This window comes from Branchiostoma belcheri, unplaced genomic scaffold (genome assembly GCF_001625305.1).
Source record: "Branchiostoma belcheri isolate BF01 breed outbred unplaced genomic scaffold, Haploidv18h27 scaffold1, whole genome shotgun sequence".
NCBI lineage: Eukaryota > Metazoa > Chordata > Leptocardii > Amphioxiformes > Branchiostomatidae > Branchiostoma > Branchiostoma belcheri.
The window spans coordinates 2,414,529-2,438,533 of record NW_017802379.1 but is presented as its reverse complement, the minus strand read 5'-3'; the positions used below and the strand labels follow the sequence as shown (position 1 = coordinate 2,438,533).

At 44.3% G+C, this 24,005-nt stretch overlaps 4 protein-coding genes across 4 annotated transcripts in view; 3 read left to right on the top strand and 1 right to left on the bottom strand.

The window, feature by feature from the left end:
- The first annotated feature begins 28 nt into the window (after positions 1-28).
- Positions 29-1,120, top strand: LOC109463067 (G-protein coupled receptor 6-like). Its single transcript, XM_019759809.1, has one exon. The coding sequence runs from the start codon at positions 29-31 to the stop codon at positions 1,118-1,120; it is 1,092 nt and encodes a 363-aa protein (XP_019615368.1).
- Positions 1,121-1,982: 862 nt separating this feature from the next.
- Positions 1,983-6,212, bottom strand: LOC109467435. The gene is made up of 9 exons (XM_019765413.1): positions 6,096-6,212; positions 5,491-5,866; positions 5,120-5,251; positions 4,734-4,850; positions 4,354-4,522; positions 3,832-4,019; positions 3,505-3,580; positions 2,967-3,169; positions 1,983-2,556 (listed from the first exon to the last, which is right to left on the bottom strand). The coding sequence occupies exons 2-9, from the start codon at positions 5,842-5,844 to the stop codon at positions 2,419-2,421; spliced, it is 1,377 nt and encodes a 458-aa protein (XP_019620972.1). The 5' UTR covers positions 5,845-5,866; positions 6,096-6,212; the 3' UTR covers positions 1,983-2,418.
- Positions 6,213-8,833: 2,621 nt separating this feature from the next.
- Positions 8,834-9,313, top strand: LOC109467442 (G-protein coupled receptor 6-like). Its single transcript, XM_019765427.1, has one exon. It carries the CDS (start codon positions 8,834-8,836, stop codon positions 9,311-9,313), a length of 480 nt encoding a protein of 159 aa, XP_019620986.1.
- A 1,562-nt stretch (positions 9,314-10,875) lies between these two features.
- The window catches only part of LOC109468373, a 14,974-nt gene continuing 1,844 nt past the window's right edge, over positions 10,876-24,005 (top strand). The window contains exons 1-5 of the mRNA XM_019766626.1: positions 10,876-13,061; positions 22,217-22,344; positions 22,537-22,735; positions 23,127-23,271; positions 23,563-23,703. Coding sequence (XP_019622185.1) covers positions 12,194-13,061; positions 22,217-22,344; positions 22,537-22,735; positions 23,127-23,271; positions 23,563-23,703 — 1,481 coding nt within the window. The 5' untranslated portion in view covers positions 10,876-12,193. The remainder of the gene's footprint in view (positions 13,062-22,216; positions 22,345-22,536; positions 22,736-23,126; positions 23,272-23,562; positions 23,704-24,005) is intronic.

Here is a 24,005-nt window from a genome sequence, read left to right as displayed (position 1 = left end):
TTTTACCATCACAAGCTTTTGCGTGGAGATGACTTCGGCCCCGAAGGCAGTTCTGAACTCCACGACAGAAATTAGCAACAGCGCGGACGTTTTTCCTACTTCACACCCATGCAACGACACGTTTCGGGACTGTGACACGTTTACAGCGAAAAACAACAGCAGCTCACGGGGGGAGGAAAACTCAACGTCTACTGCATCTGATGTCCGCGGGCGTAACAGTACCCATGCGGTTGGATTTGTAGCCGATTGGACAAAATACGTTACCATTGGACTTGCAATTTGGTCTATACTGGGAAATATGTTGCCACTAGCTGCAATCATCAAGCAAGAGCGACTGCACAAGCCGGTCAACATACTCATGGCCAACCTGGCAGCAAGCGATGTCCTGACGGGCATAACTTTCCTCACAGCAATTATTATCGATATCGTGACGACGTCTCCTTCTAGATCTCTTTCCACTACCGTAGCGCGACTGCTCTTTACTCCGGGCTTGCTCTGTGGACTGTCGTCCGCGTACAGCCTCCTGACTCTGACTGCCGAGCGTTACTGGTTCATTGTCCACGGGATGACATACGTTAACCAGGTCACCAACGACAGATGCAAGGTCGCGATCGCCGTGGTCTGGGTGTGGAGCGGAGTCCTGGCGATGCTGCCTGTCTTTGGGTGGAACTGTGAGAGGTTCGAGCCCGGATGTGCCTGGCTTGGAGGAGGTACACCGCACAGTTATCTGGTCTTGATCCTGGTTCTCGTCTTCATCCCCATGATGGCGATCGTGTTCTTCAACGTGAGAGTGTTCTACAGTCTGTGGCAGCACGTCAGCGACATTTTAAAACAAGAAGCTTCCGTCGGCGCGCCGCCCAGCACCAGCAGAAAGTCCGCCGTCACTATCGTCCTGATCACCGGCGTGTTCCTGGTGGGCTGGCTGCCGTACTGCGTCGCGGTCCTCGGGTGTGCCGCCAGCGGCGACTGCGCCGCGGTCAGACCGACGCTGTTCTTCGTCATCCTGAACTCCGCCGTCAACCCCGTCATCTACGGCCTCCGTCTGAGGGAGATCCGCCGCGGGGTCAGGCGACTCTTCACCGGGAACAATCGGGTGGCAAATCTGGAACTAGAAAGGTAACATTATGTTTACCTTCACATGGCCCTGCTTAACAGACTACTGCTCTGTTTATTCTTACTCAAACACATTCATATATATGGTGACTTATGCAGCCCCTCTTGAACTCAGTTTGCATGGCACTTGTAACATTATGTAACCCAACACCAGTTACCATGGTGAGAGACGCCTGGTTCAGGTCATTGACTTATTTGTTACGAATAGCCACCAATGTTTATCAATGAAAAAGTCTATATTGTGCATATTCAGTACCCTGGCGAACACTGGTATGATCGGTCGCCAGACCAATTTATAGATAATGTGTGTCGCATATGTATGTGGTAGTGATTGTCAACCGCCTACAGGAGAGCTAACAAGTAGTTTTATCATGCAAAACCATAATGTATTTTAACTGCGATAGATCTCTACAGGTTTCAAGTTCAATTTAATTATTTCCAATTCATCATATTGCCGTGTCAGTTGTCATTGGCAGTGGATGAATACAACGAATAAATGAATGAATTGCGATTTCCTCATTGGCATTGCTCATTTCTTTTTTGCATGATTGCTCAGTGCGCAGGGAAATAACACTTCATTTTAACAGTCGTTTAAAACTTTTAACATTTAGTATTTTCGAGGGGAGGCTGCATCATGGATCTCAGGCGGTAAACGATAGAAGCACGAATATCGCTAGACCGTCGTATTTCATTACAAACACGCACGTGCCCTAACATTGACAAACGCACATTTAAGTCACTCTTCAATTTCTCGGGAAGATAGATTGAATTGCACCTTTCCAGTCAGTTTCTGTCCGGGTATAAATCTATTCGATCTTCAATGGCACAATAGCTATAGGGGCTAGGCATGACAAACACGTTAGGTACTCTGCCATATTTTATTGTGCTATATGACATGTAAGGTGAAGCATTTAATAAACAATTAAAGGCCAAACACCATACCATTTCTCAATCAAACGCTAGTATTGTTATTTATAGACCGGCACTGCTCACGTCACACGGCTATTACGCATTACGTCTTTGACTTCACCACGATTATACAGTACATGTATTTACACTCTTGTTCCATGTTGCCCACTGTAATAGATTAATCCTTGGTTTACATCAGCTAGCTCAACCAACAATGGCGTGGTTGAATGGATCAGTTTTTTTATTCCTTTAGATGTTATCTTTCATATCACATCTCTACTTCAAGAGCATTATTGTGAAGGGCAATTTAAATGCGTGAGCTTAATATAACTAGCTATAGCTTGAAAGTTTCATCTGTGTTGTGTTGGAACTTGTAGTTAAAACGATATTTTTTATCTAAGAGTAGTAGCAGTAGTGAATCTGGTGGTTCCTGCCGCCATGATCAAACGGGTGTGCGCCGTAGTACCCGTTCTGATTGTCATCGTCTTCATCGTCCCACCGAAACCACTCCTCACGGACGGACATGTCTGCAACCTGGGGAAACAGGAAGCTTATTAATAATCTGCAAGAAGATCTCTTGGTGACTGCAATGCAGTATCAAATTGGCAAGGCAGTATCCAATACGCCACCATTAGATCATATACGTCAAGTCAATACGCTATAAACCCAAATCACTTGAACACATTGAAGTTTGCGCCAAAAAAAAAAGACACAACAACACCAGAACAAAAAAAAGCACGATAAAAGCGACTAAAAACAAGTCGTAAAAGCCAATGCTTGAACCTGTTCTTGGAGAGTAAAGGGGATAAGGAACGGTGAAACGAGCAGCACACTTCTTGTAAATTTTGTCATCCCACATGCTGACAAGTTAACGTTCATATTTTGATTGTACAAATCGAACTATAAGCATTTCCATCAACCAGAACATTTTGTGATAGATTTACCCTTTGACATCCGGCCCTGAAGCGGAAGAGATAGAACGGCCTGCGGCTGGGCAGGACGATGGGCGTGGTCGCGCTCCCGTCGCCCCGGCAACAGTACTGGATCTCCGTGTTCCTGCCGTAACTCCCGTCAGGCAACGCGCCACTCGCGCGGTTCTGATTGTCGTCATCTTCGTCGTCCCACTTCAGCTTACCCCACTGGAAACCTGAAAACAACAGTACATGGCGTCACAAACTAGCATGGTCTTCTGAGACAACAATAGTCGTTTTTGTGCGTGATACTTTCTTGCAGTATGCGGTATGGATAATTATAACGTTAACATTACACATAACATAACACAGTATGGATGGAACTTTACAACATTACACATAACATAACATAACACAGCATAGATGGAACTCTAGTAAAAGGTTTGAATCGAACCGTTACTTTGAAGTTACAATAATATAATTAAATGCTCTATTTCGAAAGATGCATGTGTTCGTATTTCAATATTTCATTAAATGTTATATTATATGACAGACTTAGTACAACACTTACCAGTCGGACAGTTTCCCTTCTTGAAGATGCAGTAGTTCCCGGCTGGCCAGTTCCCTTCACCCATGTCGGCATCAGTCTGAAAACACGCGCATACAATTGTATATTTGTGTTGCAATACTGTACCAAAATAACTTAAGATTCTAGACATGACAATATCCATACAACTCTTTGCATAACCTGCAGCCAAAAGGGTCGGTATTGACTACCCAAAAAAGAGAGAACTATTTTTATAATTTGGTAGATATTCCGAAAACAAGATGGCCGACCCAAGACGTCACAGACCAACATGGCGACACCCACTGACCGAAGTATTAAAGCAAAACTGACCTTCATGCAGAACTTTTGGTCCATGTTCCTTCCGTAGCCGCCGTCGAAGTGGATGCCGCCGATCCAGGCGTTGCTGTTGTCGTCGTCTTCAGTGTCGTGGTGACGTACTCCGCCGCGCCACCTAGCGTTCGCAGCTACAGGGCAGCCTGTGTTGGTCCTCGGTAGACCGTACGATCCCTTGGGCCACTCTAAAGAAGAAAATAGGAAAAAAAATGTAACAAAAAAATTATATATACAAAATATTCTAAAAGTGGGGGGACAGTTCAACAACAATACCAGGAAAATTAAAGATTTCGAAAAGGTTACACACTGCTTCTATAGATCTGCTTAGCACTTAGATCCCTGGCCTTACACCCTATACACACTGCTACCAGTGGACTAGACCCCTCTGTAGTAATAGTATTATATGTTCCGGTACCGCTGTGTGGCCCAAGGGCCAAGGAAAAGACTATTGTCGCTGCCCTATACACCATATGATCCCATATGGAATGGGAAGTACGTTTTAAAACAAACACTGCTTACCTTTAGTGTAAGGCAGCAGGAAAACTCTCTGTTGCTCAATCCGGGTGTTGGCCGTGTCGATGACGTCACTAACCTCCTGCAGGGTCCTGTTCTTGATGTTGAGTGACGTCACCCAGGCGGCGTACCCGGCTATTTGGATCGAAAACGTGAAATCCAGAAACTGGCGAACCTGGAAATAATTTAGAAAAACGTTTCAGAATCCAAATTGTAATTATGCAATAGTAATATGGCTATATCAAGATTCTATATAGTACGCAACGTACTAGTGTAATATGTAGACAATAACTTATTACACTGCCTAGATGTAAGCTTAAGCCAATGGTATTCTATATACATGTACTACTAGTATCCAACATAGATGATGTACTGAAATTCCTTACCTTGGGCCAGTATTGGTCCGACTGCCCATCCAGAGTGCTCTCGTACAGAACGAAGAGCGAGTTTCGGCCGAAAAGTCCAGAAGATCCGATGATCATTTCATGGATATTATGTAAAACCTGTATCAGTAAGAAAAAGAGTGTTGTGTATTTGCATTAATTACGAAACGGAACATGTTTATTAGACAGCCAACACTTGAGGTCACAAACAAACATGGCGGCCTCATTGCATAAAGGTTAATCAAAATACTAGTAGATATTAGTGTTGTTATACAATTTTTTGGGAGTTAGCATTGTAAGTAAAACCTGTTGTACTAAGGAGAGGGATCGTTGTGAATATTGCATGTATATATTTGCTATCTATTCAGACTCGGACGGAAAATCCTTACCTGTCCTGCTCCGTCGTCGTCCAGAGAGAGTACGGCATCCGCCCACTCCTCCGCCAGGTTAGTCGGCACCAGCTGCCCGCTGTTTCCCGGGCTCAGGCGTCTCTCCAAGAAGTCCAGGAAATATTCCAACCTCTGAAATAACAAGTCCCAAATCATGAAAATATAATAATATAATATATATATAAAATATTCGTCCTCTCTTCAGTTATCCCGTTTCAACATTTTCAACAAATTTAAAAATGCACGCCTGTAATTCCAAGAAAAGCCGCTAATGTGCGTTGATATCATAATCAGACATAAGCCAACAATAATTCTCCCCTTAATAGCCATCTCAACAATGAAACTAATGGTAAATGTATGTGTCTTCCTACCTGAATGTCATTGCCGTACAGCACAGCGCCCTCTAGCCATTGCTGCCCAAACTGCAGCCGTCCAATGGTGCGTTGGAGTGCGTCGACCTTCCGGTCCAGAACGCCAAGTTTCCGCTGGATGTCTCGGAGGGCCTCGAGCTGGGCTTCCTCCAGCTCCTGAGCTTTCCGCCGCCCGTATTCCTCTATCCCCTGCTGCAGCAGATCGATTGCCGCGGGGATGACCGCTGCGAGGATGGACCGCCTTCTCCTGGTCTGCTCTTGGTCAACCTCAGCGGCTTTCAGTTCGGCCGGAGCGGACTGAGTTTGGCATACTATAGACAGTATGAACAATCCAACGAGCGGCGCGAATTTCATGGTGAAGTTTTGACTTTCCTTTCTGGAAGAGAAGAAAGGAAAAAAGACAGCAAAGTTAGTAATTGTCGGCTTGAGAAGGAGACATATCTAACAGGGCTATTCTGTTTTTTACTTATCAAATTGTTATATATACTTTTCTATTTGAGATCAATTCTGATTGCAATGGAAGAATTTTGAACGTAAAAGACAGGAGAATGTCCGAAAAACAACGGGTTTCGAACGCTTCGAAGTTATAACATGGTGGTACTTACAATGCAAGTTTCCTAGGTGCCGTTTGGTCGCCTTCCCTAGCTTGCAGGTCTGTCGATTCTACCTAGGCTCTTAGCAAGCTCGCTTTATAAAGGTGCCCTTATCTTAATGATTACGTGGCATTTAAAACGTGTGACGCCTATATAGCTATGCAAAACAACGAGCCACACACGTGCAAACAAGTCGGGCCTTCTGGTGCATACACAGGAAATCAGGAATTTTGTTTTCCTGCTTATGTCTGAAATTTGTTTTAGCTTTACCCAAGATCTTAAATACAGGTTGCTGAAATCAGCAGTTGGGACGATTTCCGGTGCAAGACGTGGATGTGCACACGCACGCCATCGGTTACTCCTGGTCAGGCAGTGTTCGACTCAACGTTTACTCACAACGTCACCCTGATAATGATATTGCACCTTTCTTAGGCGGCAAAGTCCCTCTGCGGCAAAACCGTCCCTCCGCGGCATAACTCCCGTCGCTCCCCGAAAAAAAATTAACGCCGCCGCCTCAGAAGTCTGCGAAAGAGGCTAAACATGATGCACATTGATCGGTGACTGACCGGTTATCAACCTTGGTGCAAGACAAGAGAATTGTGAACATAACCGGAAATTCAAATCAACACGGATTGTAACACTTACTCAATGACGTGCTAGCCCTTGCTGTTTGAGTGATTAGGACATATTAGGTTTTATTCTACATTATGCCCTATTCAACACATTTCTTTTTTTGTACTTTGCCGTACTTTGTACCACGTGCAATAAAGTTCTATTTCAGCATGGATTGACCTAATAGGCTATTGGATGGAATGTAAACCCGTAGGTCCCGTGTTTGATGAGGAAAGCCACACCTCGAGCACGTTAAAGACCCCAACATTTATCGACATTATTGTGAGTGGAGCTGATTGTATCAAAATTATGTATCATCAGTATTGGTCTATACTGAACCTACAAAACTGGTGTATTATACTGGAAGGCAAATTAACCTGTTATGCAAACAAACAAATTTCGACGTTAGTATGTTTAAGTAATGCCGGATACTGAGAAAGCCCTGGTGCTGACGAGTGTAGCCATGTTGGCGGGGTAGCGGATCTTGGGGAGCGGACCAAAGCTAACAAGGCTGGACTCCAGGCTAGACCAGTGGACTTAAGACACAATCGTCAAGTGGTAATGTCAAAATTGTCTGGTTTGTTGATCGCAAAGAATTATGGACAAGATATTAACAGCTGAAATTATTCTCTTCAACTGGAATAAATACGGAGTGCTTGAGCGATGTGGATTGTCATTTCTCAGTGCCCATTAAAATATTGAACGGTGGATATTAATATTCATCATAACGCTTTTAAATTATTTGCAGAGATAAACGTTGTATTAAATATCGTTTACCAGAATATGTATAACCTTTATCAACGAACAAGAATCCATCTATACATCTAACTTTGTGCTTTGAGTCCTCGTTACTCATGTCGGACAGCTAAGTACAGCTTTAGACTTTGTCCTAGGTAGCGTGTGGCCTCGGCAGGTGGTTGTTGAAGGTCGGAAATGCCTGTTAATCTTAGAATGAGCTTCGGAAACATGTCGTGCGCAGGAATGACGAACCAAAGTGCTAGGGCATATGATACATGTATTAGATGTGAAATTCTACTGTTATACTGTGCAATATGACAAAGACCTTTAATCCCTGAATGGTCCAATAACGTTACCGTCTTCTACCTAAATTGCCTGACTGAACGTAAGAGCTTCCCCCTAGTGTTGAATTCCAAAAACACCTGTTCGCATCATTGTGCTAAGCTTTATAGTGTAATCCTAGCCGACAATCTCCTATATCTTGAATCTAATCTTTGTACATTACATAAAAAGGGTGTCTCAAAAACCTTATTATAAAAGCCAATCGCAAATGCTCTGCGCAAATTTTAATGGAATCAACTAAGCTAGCAGATGATGGTATTGTATGCAGAGCTCAACTCGACAGCACAGACCGTGCCAGGCACCCGTCTGAATGCCTGTGCCTTTTCGTCGGAGACTTTTGGAGAGGGTTTCGCAAGGATACAGGTTGGCAAACCTTCGGCGGTAGTCAGGTATAAGATTCAAGCGTAGGACTATCTCTGTAAGAAGTGTGTCTTTTCAGACTCTTAAAAAGATGCGCAATAATAATATTTATATACGGACAGCACTTATGGTTTTTACCATCACAAGCTTTTGCTTGGAGATGACTTCGGCACCGAAGGCAGTTCTGAACTCCACGACAGAAATTAGCAACAGTGCGGACGTTTTTCCTACTTCACACCCATGCAACGATACGTTTCGGGACTGTGACACGTTTACAGCGAACAACAACAGCAGCTCACGGGGGGAGGAAAATTCAACGTCTACTGCATCTGATGTCCGCGGGCGTAACAGTACCCATGCGGTTGGATTTGTAGCCGATTGGACAAAATACGTTACCATTGGACTTGCAATTTGGTCTATACTGGGAAATATGTTGCCACTAGCTGCAATCATCAAGCAAGAGCGACTGCACAAGCCGGTCAACATACTCATGGCCAACCTGGCAGCAAGCGATGTCCTGACGGGCATAACCTTCCTCACAGCAATTATTATCGATATCGTGACGACGTCTCCTTCTAGATCTCTTTCCACTACCGTAGCGCGACTGACTCTTTACTCCGGGCTTGCTCTGTGGACTGTCGTCCGCGTACAGCCTCCTGACTCTGACTGCCGAGCGTTACTGGTTCATTGTCCACGGGATGACATACGTCAACCAGGTCACCAACGACAGATGCAAGGTCGCGATCGCCGTGGTCTGGGTGTGGAGCGGAGTCCTGGCGATGCTGCCTGTCTTTGGGTGGAACTGTGAGAGGTTCGAGCCCGGATGTGCCTGGCTTGGAGGAGGTACACCGCACAGTTACCTGGTCTTGATCCTGGTTCTCGTCTTCATCCCCATGATGGCGATCGTGTTCTTCAACGTGAGAGTGTTCTACAGTCTGTGGCAGCACGTCAGCGACATTTTAAAACAAGAAGCTTCCGTCGGCGCGCCGCCCAGCACCAGCAGAAAGTCCGCCGTCACTATCGTCCTGATCACCGGCGTGTTCCTGGTGGGCTGGCTGCCGTACTGCGTCGCGGTCCTCGGGTGTGCCGCCAGCGGCGACTGCGCCGCGGTCAGACCGACGCTGTTCTTCGTCATCCTGAACTCCGCCGTCAACCCGTCATCTACGGCCTCCGTCTGAGGGAGATCCGCCGCGGGGTCAGGCGACTCTTCACCGGGAACAATCGGGTGGCAAATCTGGAACTAGAAAGGTAACATTATGTTTACCTTCACATTGCCCTGCTTAACAGACTACTGCTCTGTTTATTCTTACTCAGAAACATTCATATATATTGTGACCATGCAGCCCCTCTTGAACTCAGTTCTGCATGGCACTTGTAACATAATTATGTAACCCAACCAGTTACCATGGTGAGCGACGTCTGGGTCAGGTCATTGACTTATTTGTTACGAATAGCCACCAATGTTTATCAATGAAAAAGTCTATATTGTGCATATTCAGTACCCTGGCGAACACTGGTATGATCGGTCGCCAGACCAATTTATAAATAATGTGTGTCGCATACGTATGTGGTAGTGATTGTCAACCGCTTAGAGGAGAGCTAGCTTTATCGTGCAAAACTATAATGTATTTTAACTGCGATAGATCTCTACAAGTTTCAAGTTTCAATTTAATTATTTCCAATTCAACATATTGCATTGTTAGTTGTCATTGGCAGTGGATGGTGAACAATGAATAAATTGCGAATTCTTTATTGGCATTGCTCATGTCTTTTTTGCATGATTGCCCAGTACGCAGGGAAATAATACTTCATTTTAACAGTCGTTTAAAACTTTTAACATTTAGTATTTTCGAGGGGAGTTGCTTCGTTCAACTGAACTGCAATTTTCAAACTAGCCGACAGGGAGCGCAAGAGATTAGCACTTCGTAGGCGCGATGTGTGAATTGGTTCACCAACAAGCCATGGCCTTGTTACCCCAATCCTTTAAAAGGTTCTGGTACCCTTCAGCATGGAGGTAGAAAAAGAGACTTCAGCGAATGATTTCTCTGTTTAGGTTAAGAGATCTTTCCTTCGTTTAACCCGAGAGAAAGGTATTTAAGTGGAGGTTGCCAAGTTTCCAATGATACCCGTCAGGCAAGTGTTCAGTACAAGAGCTCTGAGTGAATCCAGGTTGACATCCAATTGCAAAAGCATTATATCAAGTGAAGTTCTACATTTCCAAGGGTACTACCAGTCCAAGCCTATTAGGTAAAACAATCCGAACTGTATAAATAGTTGTGTTTGTTGAGTGCGAGTACTGGTGTCACGGAACCTATGATCCTATATAAACAGATTAACTTAATCCGAGTTAATCTTGCACTCATCACGTCTTCTGTAAATCACAAGGGTTATGGCATTTCTTTATCTTCCTGTATTTACTATTTTAATTACCAAGGCGTCGTAAAAATAGATGGTGGTTGTTGGTCTTTGTCGCTGCTTCAAAGTTATCAACATGTACTTATGATATGATACATTACCTTCCAAGAACTTCCGAAATATTCAATTTTCGTGACAAATGTGTTTCAAACCACACATGTGAAAAGAATTCTATTAGCGACACCGCCAAATACGGTCTCCATATCTGTACTTTACGCTTTGATAATTGATCCGTCACGGATGTAAAAGCTTGTATGCCAGACACCCTCCCTCCCCGGTAATATCTCCTGATCGGTCCCTGTTGAATCCTAAAGTCGGCTGATTATCGGTTTGACCGCGGCGGCCACGCTGACTGGGAGGACCTGGCCGGGGAAACGACGGCGTGGTCCCCGGGTGTAAACAGACCGGTCCGGCGGGGCCAGGCAGGGGGAAGCCCGCGCAAACAATGGCCGGGGTGGCCCCTCACGACAGCAGGACGTTATAGGGGGTACGAGGTCGGGAACTCTGGGATTTTGTGCAGTCGGTCAGAGCTTGGCCTTATGTGTGGATTTCGGAGGTGAACAAGAAGATCCAAGCAGCCACCAAGAGGACAGATAAGACATTTGCAAGAGGCACTGCTGCATGTCTTGTCTTCGCTTTATTTGCGACCACCAGTTGATAAGCACACGCGTACACACGGGACAATAGAGACGGCACGGACGCATCCATAACCGCTGGGGGATCTTTATTTGGGAGGCCCGCTCTGATCCATAAGAATGTGTGTCGTGTACAGTACGGATCATCGGAAACAGCAGGCAGCGAGCCGGTAGGAGACCGGGGGAGCCTGCCGAACAACGTCTCAGTTTGTCAACGTCGCGCCCCGGCCTTTTACAGGAACTCAGGCTGGACACCGGGTAATCTTCTAAGAAGTACGGCAGGGGGCGATCTTTTCTTCAGGTTGGATTACTTCCAGGGGTTGTCTAGGAATGCTCCGGAGTCGGGACGCACTGACTACATATGGTAAATGTACGGCGGAATTCTGTGGAATAACTCTTACCATTTTCAACAGATGGCGATAAAGAACGTCGACTGGCAAACGTTTTAGAAATGCACACAGCAAGTTCTGTTGTGCCGTACCCTTAATAGATTGGCTACATGAGAGAACGCGCCGGTCATGCTTAATTAGCTTGTGCGTGCGGAGGAAGGTTTTTATTTAATACAACTCTTGTTTCTTGTTTGTGTGGCCGGCAGCCGCGTTGTTCTGAACACAGACGTCCTTCCGTCAGGCCAGGCTATGTCATTACTGGGTAGTCTCGCTGTCTAAGCTTGTTAGCGGCTAGAAACGGGCAGCGCGGGGTTGAGGGTCACCTCCACGTGAGTGAGTAGGATTAGGAACAGGCTGAGAACGGATGTGGAGTTTGTACTGCGCTCCGAGCCTGAGGGATAATTTGTCTGCCCAACCAGGGGCAGTGGTCCGTTTTGAGCGGCAAATTTAGCTGTGGAAACAAACACGACGTCTGGGGCGCTATCTTCTCATCTCTTCAAATTTGCCCCCAAGCTTCCGCTGCCGACGACAAGTACCTTTATCTGTCTACCTAGTCTTTAGTTGTGTCGGTTTTGTAACAACGTGGACGTGCGAGGTAAACGTGCTATGTAAGACCAAGATGCGCATCCTGACTGTTATTATGGCCGTTTTTAACGTTTTAGTAGCAATCAGGAGCGGTCGGTCGTCAGACGACGTTACGGACGAGTCGTCAGGGCAGTACGCGGGCCCCTGGATGTACTGGGGAGAGACGAGAGGGAACAGGCTCTACAGTAGCGAGTCGGAACACAGCTGCCGGTACATGATCGTGGTGCCTCGGGAGGAGTCGCAGACATGCCCGAGCGTCGCGCCGGCGTGGCACGGCGTTTGGTCGCGGGACGAGCACGACAGTAACAAGCCGTCAGTGGAAAGCAAAGGTCGCGAACAACGTGAAGTACAGATGTTTGTCGGCGACGATGAGCCATTAGAACACGGCGTTACAGAACACAGGCTGAGGCACTCCGGACGACATGGCCGACATGGCCGACACGACGGCCACAGCGACCGGAGACGAGAACAGCCGAGCATCGACGACATCGACGAAGAAGACCCCGACGTCGATGACAGTGACGACGAAGACAGCGAAGCTGATGAATTTTTACATTTTTTACCTGACGAACAAGCTGAAGAAAACAAGCACGTATTTTCTGGCAGTGGCGAAAGCGAGCGGGTAGATTCTCGGAGGAATGCTGACCCCGTTGACAGTCTAAGGGAAGAGCGCCAACTTCGCGTGAATCAGAGTCTACGCGTCCTCATCCTACAGAACGAACTCCTGAAGGAGAAAATCCATGCCAAAGCTTTAGAGATGCAGCTGCTAGACGGGAGGCTTCAGGCGGAGTTCCACCGGTCCGAGGAGCAGATGCCGGCGGACGGACAGGGGGACGGCTCCCGAGCAGGAAGGTGGGAGAGATACGCTGGTCCACAGGAGGCCCGCGGTCGGACCAGAAAAGGTGCGTAATGTCAGTGATGTGTAATAGCAGATGTTGAAAGGACGTAACTTCAGGAAGTAAAAGAACTCAAAACACTCATTGAGAAGAGTAGGGATGACCAGGTGTGCTTGGTGATAACTTTCCCATTGATATACGATCCCATTGTGCCATTTCGATGATAGTCTATGCAATGATACTAATCACGTTATAACTTAAGGCTTAGGCGTGATTTGACGAACCACGCCCACTTTTAGATAAAAGTCGACGGATACTTGTACCTGTATAATCCCATATACATATATGGTGGCCAGGACAGGGATGTAGCTGGCTGTGGTCAGCTGTACGTCGTCTGAATGAAGTTATTTTAAGTTCTAAGTATAAATATTTACACCACTTTACAGTATGTCACCTAAACAGTTTAGTGGTCTGTACCAGATCAATTAGCAGTCGGGGGACTGGAACTACGGAAGTCATCTTTCAACACTGCACCAAACTCTGATTAGGGCTCCGGTGTTTTCTACAAATTAGACAGGTTTTTCTGTTTACATTTTGATAAGTTGGCATACATGTACCGTTCTGTGTATCAGTTTTGTCTGTACACACGAACTGATGATAAGAAATGGGATATGTAGGTCGACGTCATTTCTACTCAGCGGCGACTGTTTTAGACTATTCAGAACTTTCCTTATTTTTTTGTGTCCTTTGTAAGTTTTGTGTTTTGTTTGTCAAATCATACTGCTAATTATAACGTCACATCATGGATCATATTCACTTTATAAAGTCATAGGTCATGTAAATCTAATTTTGATTACTCAGTAATCTCCGGAGTTTGTCCTTCACCCTCGAATGAATACTCACTAGAGAAGGTTATAATATATGATCGTTTATTTTTATTAACAATCTTCCATGCAATAGTAGCGAATGAAGTCGAGACTGCTTCCGCTGTGAATATATATTGGCAGTTTAATTGGCACGGAAAATGTCTGTGTGAAAGGACGACACTGATGTCAATTTGTTAAAAGACAGGTGGTCTATATGTATATTGAGAAGACAGGTCGGAAGAATTCGCTGTGAATCAAATTAATATGAGGGAAAGGGACATACATATAGACCAGCCAGACTCTACTTCTACAGACAGAAGATTACAAGCACATGGCCATCTGGGTGAAATTGTTGTAATAATCAGCAGTAGACAGCGGACGTCTTGCAGCTTGTTTTTCTAAGAAAACGGAATGTGCTGAACGTATAGGGCCTTGTCACGCGAAAGAGTTCACTGAACTAGAAGGGCCTGTATGTATATGTACAGATACGTATGAACGTCAGGTACATGTGATGTGTGTCACAAATACGACAGAGAAAGGGCCAGAGCGAGAGGTCTGAAGCTGATTCGCTGTCATATTTGAAAAATATGTTTTGCGGTTTAGTTCATACCAACATACAAAGAACGGATACACTGGTACTGTAAACCTTAACAAGAAAATATATATATACGGTCCGTGACCAAAGTAAGGAACACAGCAGACAGGTGGCCACTTAAGACCAAAATGTGATTAAAATACTCACATGAAAATGAAGCAGAAATATTTTATATCGTCGGCAAATACACCCAACTGTTCTCACCGCCGACAAAAGTATTATCTAAATGTGCGGTGCTCTGAAGAAAAGCAGGCATCATGGCTGCCACGTTCTTGGTCAAAGGTAGCTGCTTTCCCTCAGAGCTAAGTACCCTTTAGTTAGGGTCCATTTCGTTGTCTTGAAGTTTCTAACAGATGTTCTGGTCTTTAATTCCGCTAAACAGGAACACATAGCAGCTTTGTACTTTCTTTGACTTTCGTCTCAAACCGGTGTCTGTAATGTTCTCCAGGCGCGTGCAACAGCGTTCTTTCCTGATCACAAGCCTTTGATGTTGGTAGTGACCCGGCATGTACTACATGTGGAGAACATGCGCTGATAGGCAAAGCTAGCCGCTCTCGCTTTCCATGGTGGATTGAGACTATTGCACGGCCAAATTTGGTTTTATGGTCCATTAAAAGTATGATTTAAAAGACAACAAAAACACAAAATGTACAAAATACATTTAAATCAATCGAGTTCGTCTATACTTTTCGTCACTCAATGGTAGCTTAGAGATCGCCTCCTTAGTGGAAAAGTATGTTATCTTTTACATATTCTAGTACCCGTATTTGTAAACCTTACATACGTGTACGGTTGTCCTGGTGTCTGTAAAGACATACATTAGTCATGCAGCCGATTACTGTGTTTGTACATGTTAGGGATAACTGTTACATGTTGTTTGTACACATACTCCTTTGATGTTTTCCTGCACTGTCAACCCTCATTCATATACAGTATGCAATCAATCAAGTTCACGCCTATTTGGCGACATTTCTTGTAGCCAGAGGAAAAGCACGAAACTTCGCCTCCATAGAGTATGACTGATTTACCTTGTGTAATAATTGATATTGCATCCCATGAAGTACATGAACGATCTCTCCCCGTCCAGCTTGTCAGACCCTGTCCATGTTATCAGTGACAGAGTAGCTGTTGACATACCGACACTGGGAGGGTGGGGCGGTGATAACAGGGGCCAGATGATGCCAGACCCCTCCTCCTTTCAGTTAAACTCACACCCTCTCCAGATTGTATGTGGCTCTCCCCCAACGTTTACATGTACGTAATACGTCCTATCATCACCCCAAATATAGCATCTCAATTCTCAAAAGCAAAAGGCATATCTCATTCACAAGTAGACGCAAGCTCTCTTGAACTTCGTGTTCTTGGATGACCTCTATTAGCCCAGAACACCCCCCCCACATTAGGCACAAATCTCGGAAGAAACTTATATTCCGAGGAGACCCAGTCTGTAGCCCTTGGAGAGATTGTTAACCAGGTTAGGGTAATGGGTACTGTATATGGTTACCACGGAGAGGAAATAGTCAAATAGGGCCGAACTCAGGCTATAGGGAACCGCAACATAGATAGTAAAGTCAGTTCACTACTGGCAGACAAAACACACACAAAGTCACCCCCAAGAAAGAACATGAGGACGTCTTCAAATCTAAACCAGTAGTGTTTAATATTTGATCCTTATCTTCCTCGGCAAATAGCCAGAAACAGGTTCCAAGTCACGGAAGGCTACACACAAGAAAGAAGTCGATAGTTTCAGTCGGGAGTTGACGACTTTGATAGCTATTAAAAACCTCCTTGCTTGGACCCTATTAACTGTATACTATAGCAATATAGGGTATTCATTGCCATATGATTAATTTGAGCTGAACATGAGCTCTTTCTGGTGGGGACGTAAAGCCGGAGGCCCACTACAATCATGCTATTTAAAGTGTATGAGGGAGCTGGGAGCTTCACGGCGATAGCTTTGGGCGCCAAATTTAAGTCTCTGCAGGTACTAGATACAAGAAGAATCCAGAACACTTATCAAGACGAGTTACCACTACTGTAGTGGTGACCCAAAGCAATTCATCAACTATTGACAAATCACCGGAGTCACGCACACTTCGTGTCAATAATTGCGCTATTATTTCGACTTGCCCTCTACAGTTGCATGTATAGTTTGGGGTATAGTTTGGAGTTCCAGGCTATAAACTCCCATGTGTTTCCAATCGTGCTGACGTGTGGGACCTATCAACCCCGACAGGACGCACACGAGCGGCCCGCCATACGACAAGGTTGCCAACACCGTCCAACATGGCGGGAAAACCGGGAACAGACGGCCACCTGCAGAGCTGTGACCCCAGACAGACGACTCGGGGGAATCGGAAAGTCAGAACGACAAACTAGGGTGCCAGAATGATCACATTCCGCTAAAGGAACGAGATGCCATAAAATTCCCCCCTCTTTTTGAAGGGTATGTCCTTGAACGACACTTGGAATCTTCATTCAGTTGGCTATTAATATAATGGCATATTTCTGCCCGAAGGGAAAAATGACGTTAGATAACTGACGACAAAAAGGATGATCTCTCTATAGAGTACAACTACAGGGCCCTTCAGTTCACATAAACTATAGTCTGTAGTCTATTGTCTGTATTGGTAAAGGAGATACCAAAATTATAAAGGAAAGTTAGCAAACATCTTATTATCATAATCTTATTCCGTGTTCTCTGTGTGGGTACTCTAGATGATCTTCCTTCTCGAAGGTCACCTTTTCATAAAACCCGGGAGCCCTCAACGTGTACTGGTAACCAGGCTATTCCAAGCTTTCTTAGAAATACCACAAGACGTTATAGGCACATGGAAGTCAGCTGCAATGTCCTTAAAGTAGGTCGCCCTACTCCTTGGCAAGGGTGATTGATTTCTTACCTCATCGTTTTTAGTATCTTTTATACCACTGTTGCCTCGGAGACTGAATTGTAAATCTAGTCTCTAATCTCCAAGGAGTTATATATCATGTTTTGCGGGCCTTTTGAGGGATTTGAGTGGCGTTTCTACAAAATAGAAAACAACGTTTTTAATAGAGACGCCGAGAAGTCCACGAACGCCACTTACATCTGCTTGGCGATTTAGGGTTGGGAAATTCTCACGGCGTTCGGCAGACAGCCTAATTATAGCATGTCAAGTCATGAGAAATGGTCCTCCGCGTTCCTCCATTCGTATAGGCGCCCTCTTGAAGATCGCCGACCTATGATAAGACAGTTTTGAACAATCTTTTCTTCGCGCGGTAATTTTCTTCTATTAGCAATAATATGCACATCTGGTCCTCTGATGATTTGTCGAAAATACGGCATGTAACTAGTGTCATGATATGCTGTGTAGTAAAATCAACAATAATGTGTTGTCTTTGCAGTGAAGTTAAAATTTAAAGTATAAAGATGCTATAGGAGAGAGGTTTGTGTGGATACAAGTTTTGAATGAATACTAGGGAAGGAGGCAAGGCACAAGGGAAGGAAAAAGCATACGTAGGAGTGAAGGAGCGATAGAAGGCCGAAAGTCGGGATGGAAAGTAAAGAAAGGAAGAAAGATATATACACAAAGAAAGAAAGAAAGAAAGAAAGAAAGAAAGAAAGAAAGAAAGAAAGAAAGAAAGAAAGAAAGAAAGAAAGAAAGAAAGAAAGAAAGAAATAGAGACAACAAGGCTGCAAAAAGACAGCCATGGGAATGAAAGAAAGAAAGGAAGACACATGTCCAAAATGGATGTCTGAAAGTTCTTTTTGTGTCCACAGAACGCAGACAGCTGTTGCTCGGTTGTAGCGTCCTGACCGGAGAGAATCCATCCTCCGGGTTCTGTCGGTCAGCTGTGGCTGGTCTCAAACGCACGCCTTTGTTACACTGCAGGTTAGGTCAATAGTTTTGCCCGCAGTTTGCGGACAATTTCACCATGTAATGGCCGAGCAACTACCGGGGTGAATGCAGCTGATTATACACGGGTCCTCCCGGTCCCAGGGCCCACTGTTATGTACGGACAGGAACTGCCTTTGAGGAATGAATGATGCTCTGTCAAAGTGAAGGGGCATTGTAGAGGTCCAAAGGCCGTCTGTCGCCGGGTACAAACAAGGAAGAATGGGTCTGTTATGTATCTAAGTCAAGGGGACGAGACAAGAAGCCTTTCAACTTGCAAAAGCGTCCTTCTTGCCTCCCTGTCGGCCGTATATTTCTGGAACTTTACCTAAAGAAACCCTCTGTAGCAGAATAGCAGTAGATGTTATCTGATGTGGTATTATCAAGAAATTTAGAGCAGTTGAAGTTGAGGTAAGAATGTATGAAGAATGTTGCATGGAACTTTGAAAGAGAAACAAGAAGAATCATCTTCCCTCTTATATATAACCTATCATTATATTATCAGATAGCGAAAGATGAGGCTACTTACCTTGGTTGGAATGATTGTAATATAGTGAAAGTATTACGAAATGAAATCGTCAGATTCCATGCACGTAATACTAATAGATTTTGTCGGGTTTTGGCGGGAAAATTCAGATAATTTATTCAAAGCTTTCTTCATCACCAACGTTTTGGTATGGTGATATCTGATGGTATCTGATACAACGTGGACAGTAGCGCCAGTCTTTTCCTTATCACTGAAGCCGATAATCCATACTTTTAAAAATAAATTTCTCTTATTCTACTGACTAAAATACCTAATTAATCATGCTGAATAGTTAAGTTGATACTTGGTAGGACTTAACATACTACCATGGCATTAGAGGATACTTCAGTGGTGCTATGTTGTCCCTTAATGATGTGTGAGTTAATCTATGTTATCGCGGAAGATTAGCGCCAAGGATATCTCTGTAATCTCGGTCCTGTGCGCGGCTGTGCCTCGCCTGGCTGAGCCCTTTGTGATCGCAAATGTTTCGGGCGGAAAGAAGAGGTACTAATCTCAAGGGTCGCGAGTAGTCGGCGACCCGAGAAAATTTACAGGTAGAGAGCAACACTTCTGATTTGGAAACAGGTGCAACCATTCATTCAATGCTTAAAAGAACAATTTTCAAACCACCAAACGCTCTAATTGTGATAGTTGTATTAGTATCCGTATACATAAATATTGATACGATATTTTCTTCATGAAAAGGAGAAACCCGTTATTGGTACAATAATGTCGCCAACACCGGGCCTAAACTCTCGGTTCCAGGGTCATGAGCCGGATTATCCTGGGGCAGAGATGTAATTGATAGGTGAAAGTAACGATCTGGCAGGGCAAAAGAACCGTTGTTAACGTTTTCTATTATTACACATTATGAGGAACAGTGGGTACAAATGTTAGGACTCAAACCAACGAACTTCGGAAGTCAGTCTGTCAAATTATTGTTCCTTTACCCAATACACCGCAACGGAATTTGGACCCAAACCTGCGGCTAGTGTTACACACAAATTACTCAAGCTTTATATTGTCTTTCAGACTTACAATTTGAAGGCTAAATAGTTTAAGACTTAAGTCACGAAACGAACAGCTGTAACGGATTCAAGGCGTATAATTATCCCCACTCTGGAATCTTAAGTTACCTAGGCCCTCCTTCCTTTTCCGGCTTGGGCACAATGTCACCAAGGAGGTTTATGTCACGAAGTCATTTAGTTTGTCAACCGCGTACGCAAATGACACGCTATTTATTTTCAGTTGAATATTTCCTTTGACTAACATCTTGAAATCCCTTGTTAAGAGTGTTGAGGGCCTATTTGCTGTAAAACAGCTTTAACAACATGTATCAAATTCCGCAGGATTCTTTTCTTTTCCACATGGGAAATAATAGGGCCACCCTGGGTATAAGCCGGCGGACAAAAGACAGTCATTACCCTGGAATCTTTGCTGTAATTGCTGGATGGCGGGGTGTCTGTTTTTCGTACAACACCGGAGTGGCGTTGTCGGAAGCGATAATAGTAAGACTTGTTAACACACCTGTGAAGACGGTGTATACACAACAGGGACCGTTCAGTAATGTCAGGGGATCATCAACTAGGATCAGTCCTTCAACACATCGGGGAGGGGTGGAAGCTATTATGTAGTTTTTTCCTTACAAAGTGTTAAGACGATTGATACACAAGGTATATATATGTATAAATGGCAGAGGGAATAAGAAAATGTTATGCCTTGCCCCTCCTCAAGTTAAAAATGGAATCGGCCGTAGATACCAATAAGATAAACACATTGTTGACGGATAAACGAAGTGCCGGCATTTCTCACGGGAAAAGTAGACAGGAAGAGCTTACGGTTACAGTTTGCTTCATTTCGAAAGGTTAGAATTCCTTTCTAATTATAACCAAGGCGCATCCTAGAATACATGTAGAAGTGACGGAAGACGTTTTCGGAGAAAATTGAAAACTGAGGAATGCTATTGTCTTGAAAGTTGAAGGTCGTCTTACAGTAGCCTGACGTCATCAGTTTTCAATATAAAACAAACAAAATAACGTATCCAATAACCAACCTCCGACAAAAAAATAGATTTAGCTGAATATGGCATACTAGTAATAAATATTTCAAACCTTGCAATTGATATAACTGGAGTGGCATTTATAAGACCACTAACATGTCAAGCGAAAAACATAAACCAAAATGTCGAAATTGCATATGCACATATAATCATTATAGTCGAGGTAATCAAAACAATGAATTTATTACAATTTTCCACATACATGGAAGGCATGATGGAACAGGTGGACACCTTTTCAAGGCCACCTTTTCAAAGACACCTTTTCAAGGCCACCATGCCGACAAGATCATATATTAACTAGAATTCCGAGATCTCATACCTCCATGAAATATGATCTTGATATGTAAATGTAAATTTCTTCTTTAATTGTTCAAATGACCTCTGCATTAACATGATATATGCATCGTGATGTATGTTAACTTTTGATTAACTTACAGATGTCCCAAGTATGACATTCTCATCATTCACCATTACGAAATCATAGAATTTGCACATTAATTATGCAAATTAGGTCATCATTTGCATAATTAGTATCTGTTGAAGTTCCGCCTGCCATAGGTTACATACATGTAGTATAATGTAAAACACTGTAATTATAGAATTTCCTCATTAATTATGCAAATTAAGTCCTCATTTGCATGATTTACATTTAATTATGTACATCTCTCTCTCAGCTACCTACACACCAAAAATAATGAAAATATGGTGTTCCTGTCTGGACTTATTGGCTTTTAAACATTTCGCCAGAAAGTGCCCTGCAGTTCCAGAACAAGCCGCTAGGGGGCCCAAACTCATGTGACTTCTTCCCAAGCACGAGAGCTACTTATCATCCAAATTTCATGACCCTAGCATGTCCAGATCGCGAGATATCAAAACCGGAAGTTGCGCTGCAGTACCAAGGGAAGCCACTAGGGGGACCAAAATCTCATCATTTCCAGTTTTCGTCACACCCTACCAACACACCAAGTATGAAACCAATCCATCCAGGCGTTCTTGAGTTATCTTGTTGACCAACAGACAGACGGACGGACGGACGGACGGACGGACGGACAGATAAACGCAACTGAAAATATAACCTCCATGACACATTTCATGGAGGTAATAAAGTGCATAAGAATACAACAAATACAGTGTTATATACATGACATTAATTTAAAACACAATATTGAGTAAACTAGTAACGCGGCAAGTGGCACAGCCAAGGCATGTCTACGCTGAAGCATTGGTTAAACCTATTAGCATAGTACTAGTAATCGACTTGAACTTTCTTCTGAATGTTACATCGTCATCTATTCCACAGAACCGATGTGGCAAAAGGACACGGTTGGCGTCCTGTGGACCGGCGCCAAGGCAGAGCGACTCAGCAACACCATCTTTCGGCAGCGGGCGGAAATACAGGCAAAACAGGCGAAGATATCCAAACAACAGGTTGGTTCTAGCCAATCGTTAAAACCGTTCCAAACAAGGAGGTTTAATAGTAATTTGGTCCAATCAAATTATGTATTCAAAAGCGGTAACTTAAATGGATATGGCAGCAATGGCTTTCAATTCAATGCGTTTTAAAGTGAATTTCCGTGTCTGTTCTGCGCACTGATGATTCTCTTTCTCTCTCATGAACAGGAGAAATTATCCAACATGATACAGGAGGCTGTGACGCAGGCGCAGTTGCTGGCGCACAGTGACGTGTGTAATGAGTGCACCAGTACCGAGTACTGCCACATCATGCGTGACGACGCCGCATGCGTGCCGTGTAGCGTCTGTCCCAAGGGATACGTCACCAAATCACGGTGCACACAAACGGCTGACGTCATTTGTCAAGGTAAGATATGTTTAACAAGTGCTACTTTTGAGGACAACAAGCTTCATTGATGAAGCTTAGACATCCAAAAGAATAATATTCAAAGACAATTCTGTGCTGAACTACTGGATTCTCTCACCTAGAGCTTTCGATCAGTCACTCTGGTCTTCCTCAGTAGACTGACCCAGCAGTGAGGCTTGTATCTGGTAGACGATGGCGGCCGCCGTCGCGGTGGTCTACCAGATACCTTTGACCCAGTATTGACGTCACACTCCAAAGAAGCCACGTGACAAGCCTCGCTGGGTCAGTCTACTGAGGAAGACCAGAGTGACTGGACGAAAGCTCTATGTGAGAAAACTTTTTGTGTTGGATCTGAAGTTTTAACACGTCAGACAACTTGTTGTATTTTCAGATGAAGATGAGTGTAAAACCCGGCCGCCTGTCTGTCCGTCCCACACCATGTGTCTGAACCTACCCGGTTCTTACCTCTGTGTGGCGCCGGTCAAACTTTGTCCCAACGGAAACTTCTTCAACTCACAGAAACAAAAATGCCAAAGGTAAGTACTTCATTTGCAAGTACATGCCCGAGGGTTGACTTTGAAGTATAATTTAGGTATTAGCCGAGGGGACTCTTGAATCGGACGTTTTTGGCGACGCCCCATGGGGGGGAGGAGCCTAATGGCTGAGCAGGTAATAGGTACTTTAGTTGATACGTCAGGGGCGCTTAGTTGGTACGTCCACCAGTTTATTAGTCATTTTGTCATTCATAGTCTGGACATTTTTCATCTGTCTTTCAGTGACACAAGCTGTAGGTTTCTTTTCATTTCCGTGTCGTTCGTTGTCGCTAGGTGTCGCAGTTGTGTAGGCGCCAGTGGACCGATCGTGCCCTGCACCAGCACCACCGACGTTCTGTGTTCTCCGCCGGTACTCAGCCGACTGTCTGCCACCTGGCAAGGCACGGCAGAAATCCCTCCGCCTAGAATGCTCAGGTAAGTGTTCAACCACCACCATAAGTACGTTTACGGTCTATGGACTATTTATTGTACTTGAGCACGATCTGCCTGAAAATTGTCTTTCAATAATGTACAAACGTGTAATTTCATAGCAAATGCAGAAAAAGAGGTTAAACTTAAAGATATAGACGCATTTTCCAGAAAGTATGAAACACACAAAGCTTGCGTTCTCAAATAGAGAGTGTGTCTTTTTACCCTTTTATACACTTTCTTTCTTTCCCTCTTTCCGCTAGCCTGGTTACCAAACCTATTATAGCTCCCGAGTCCTACATCCTCTC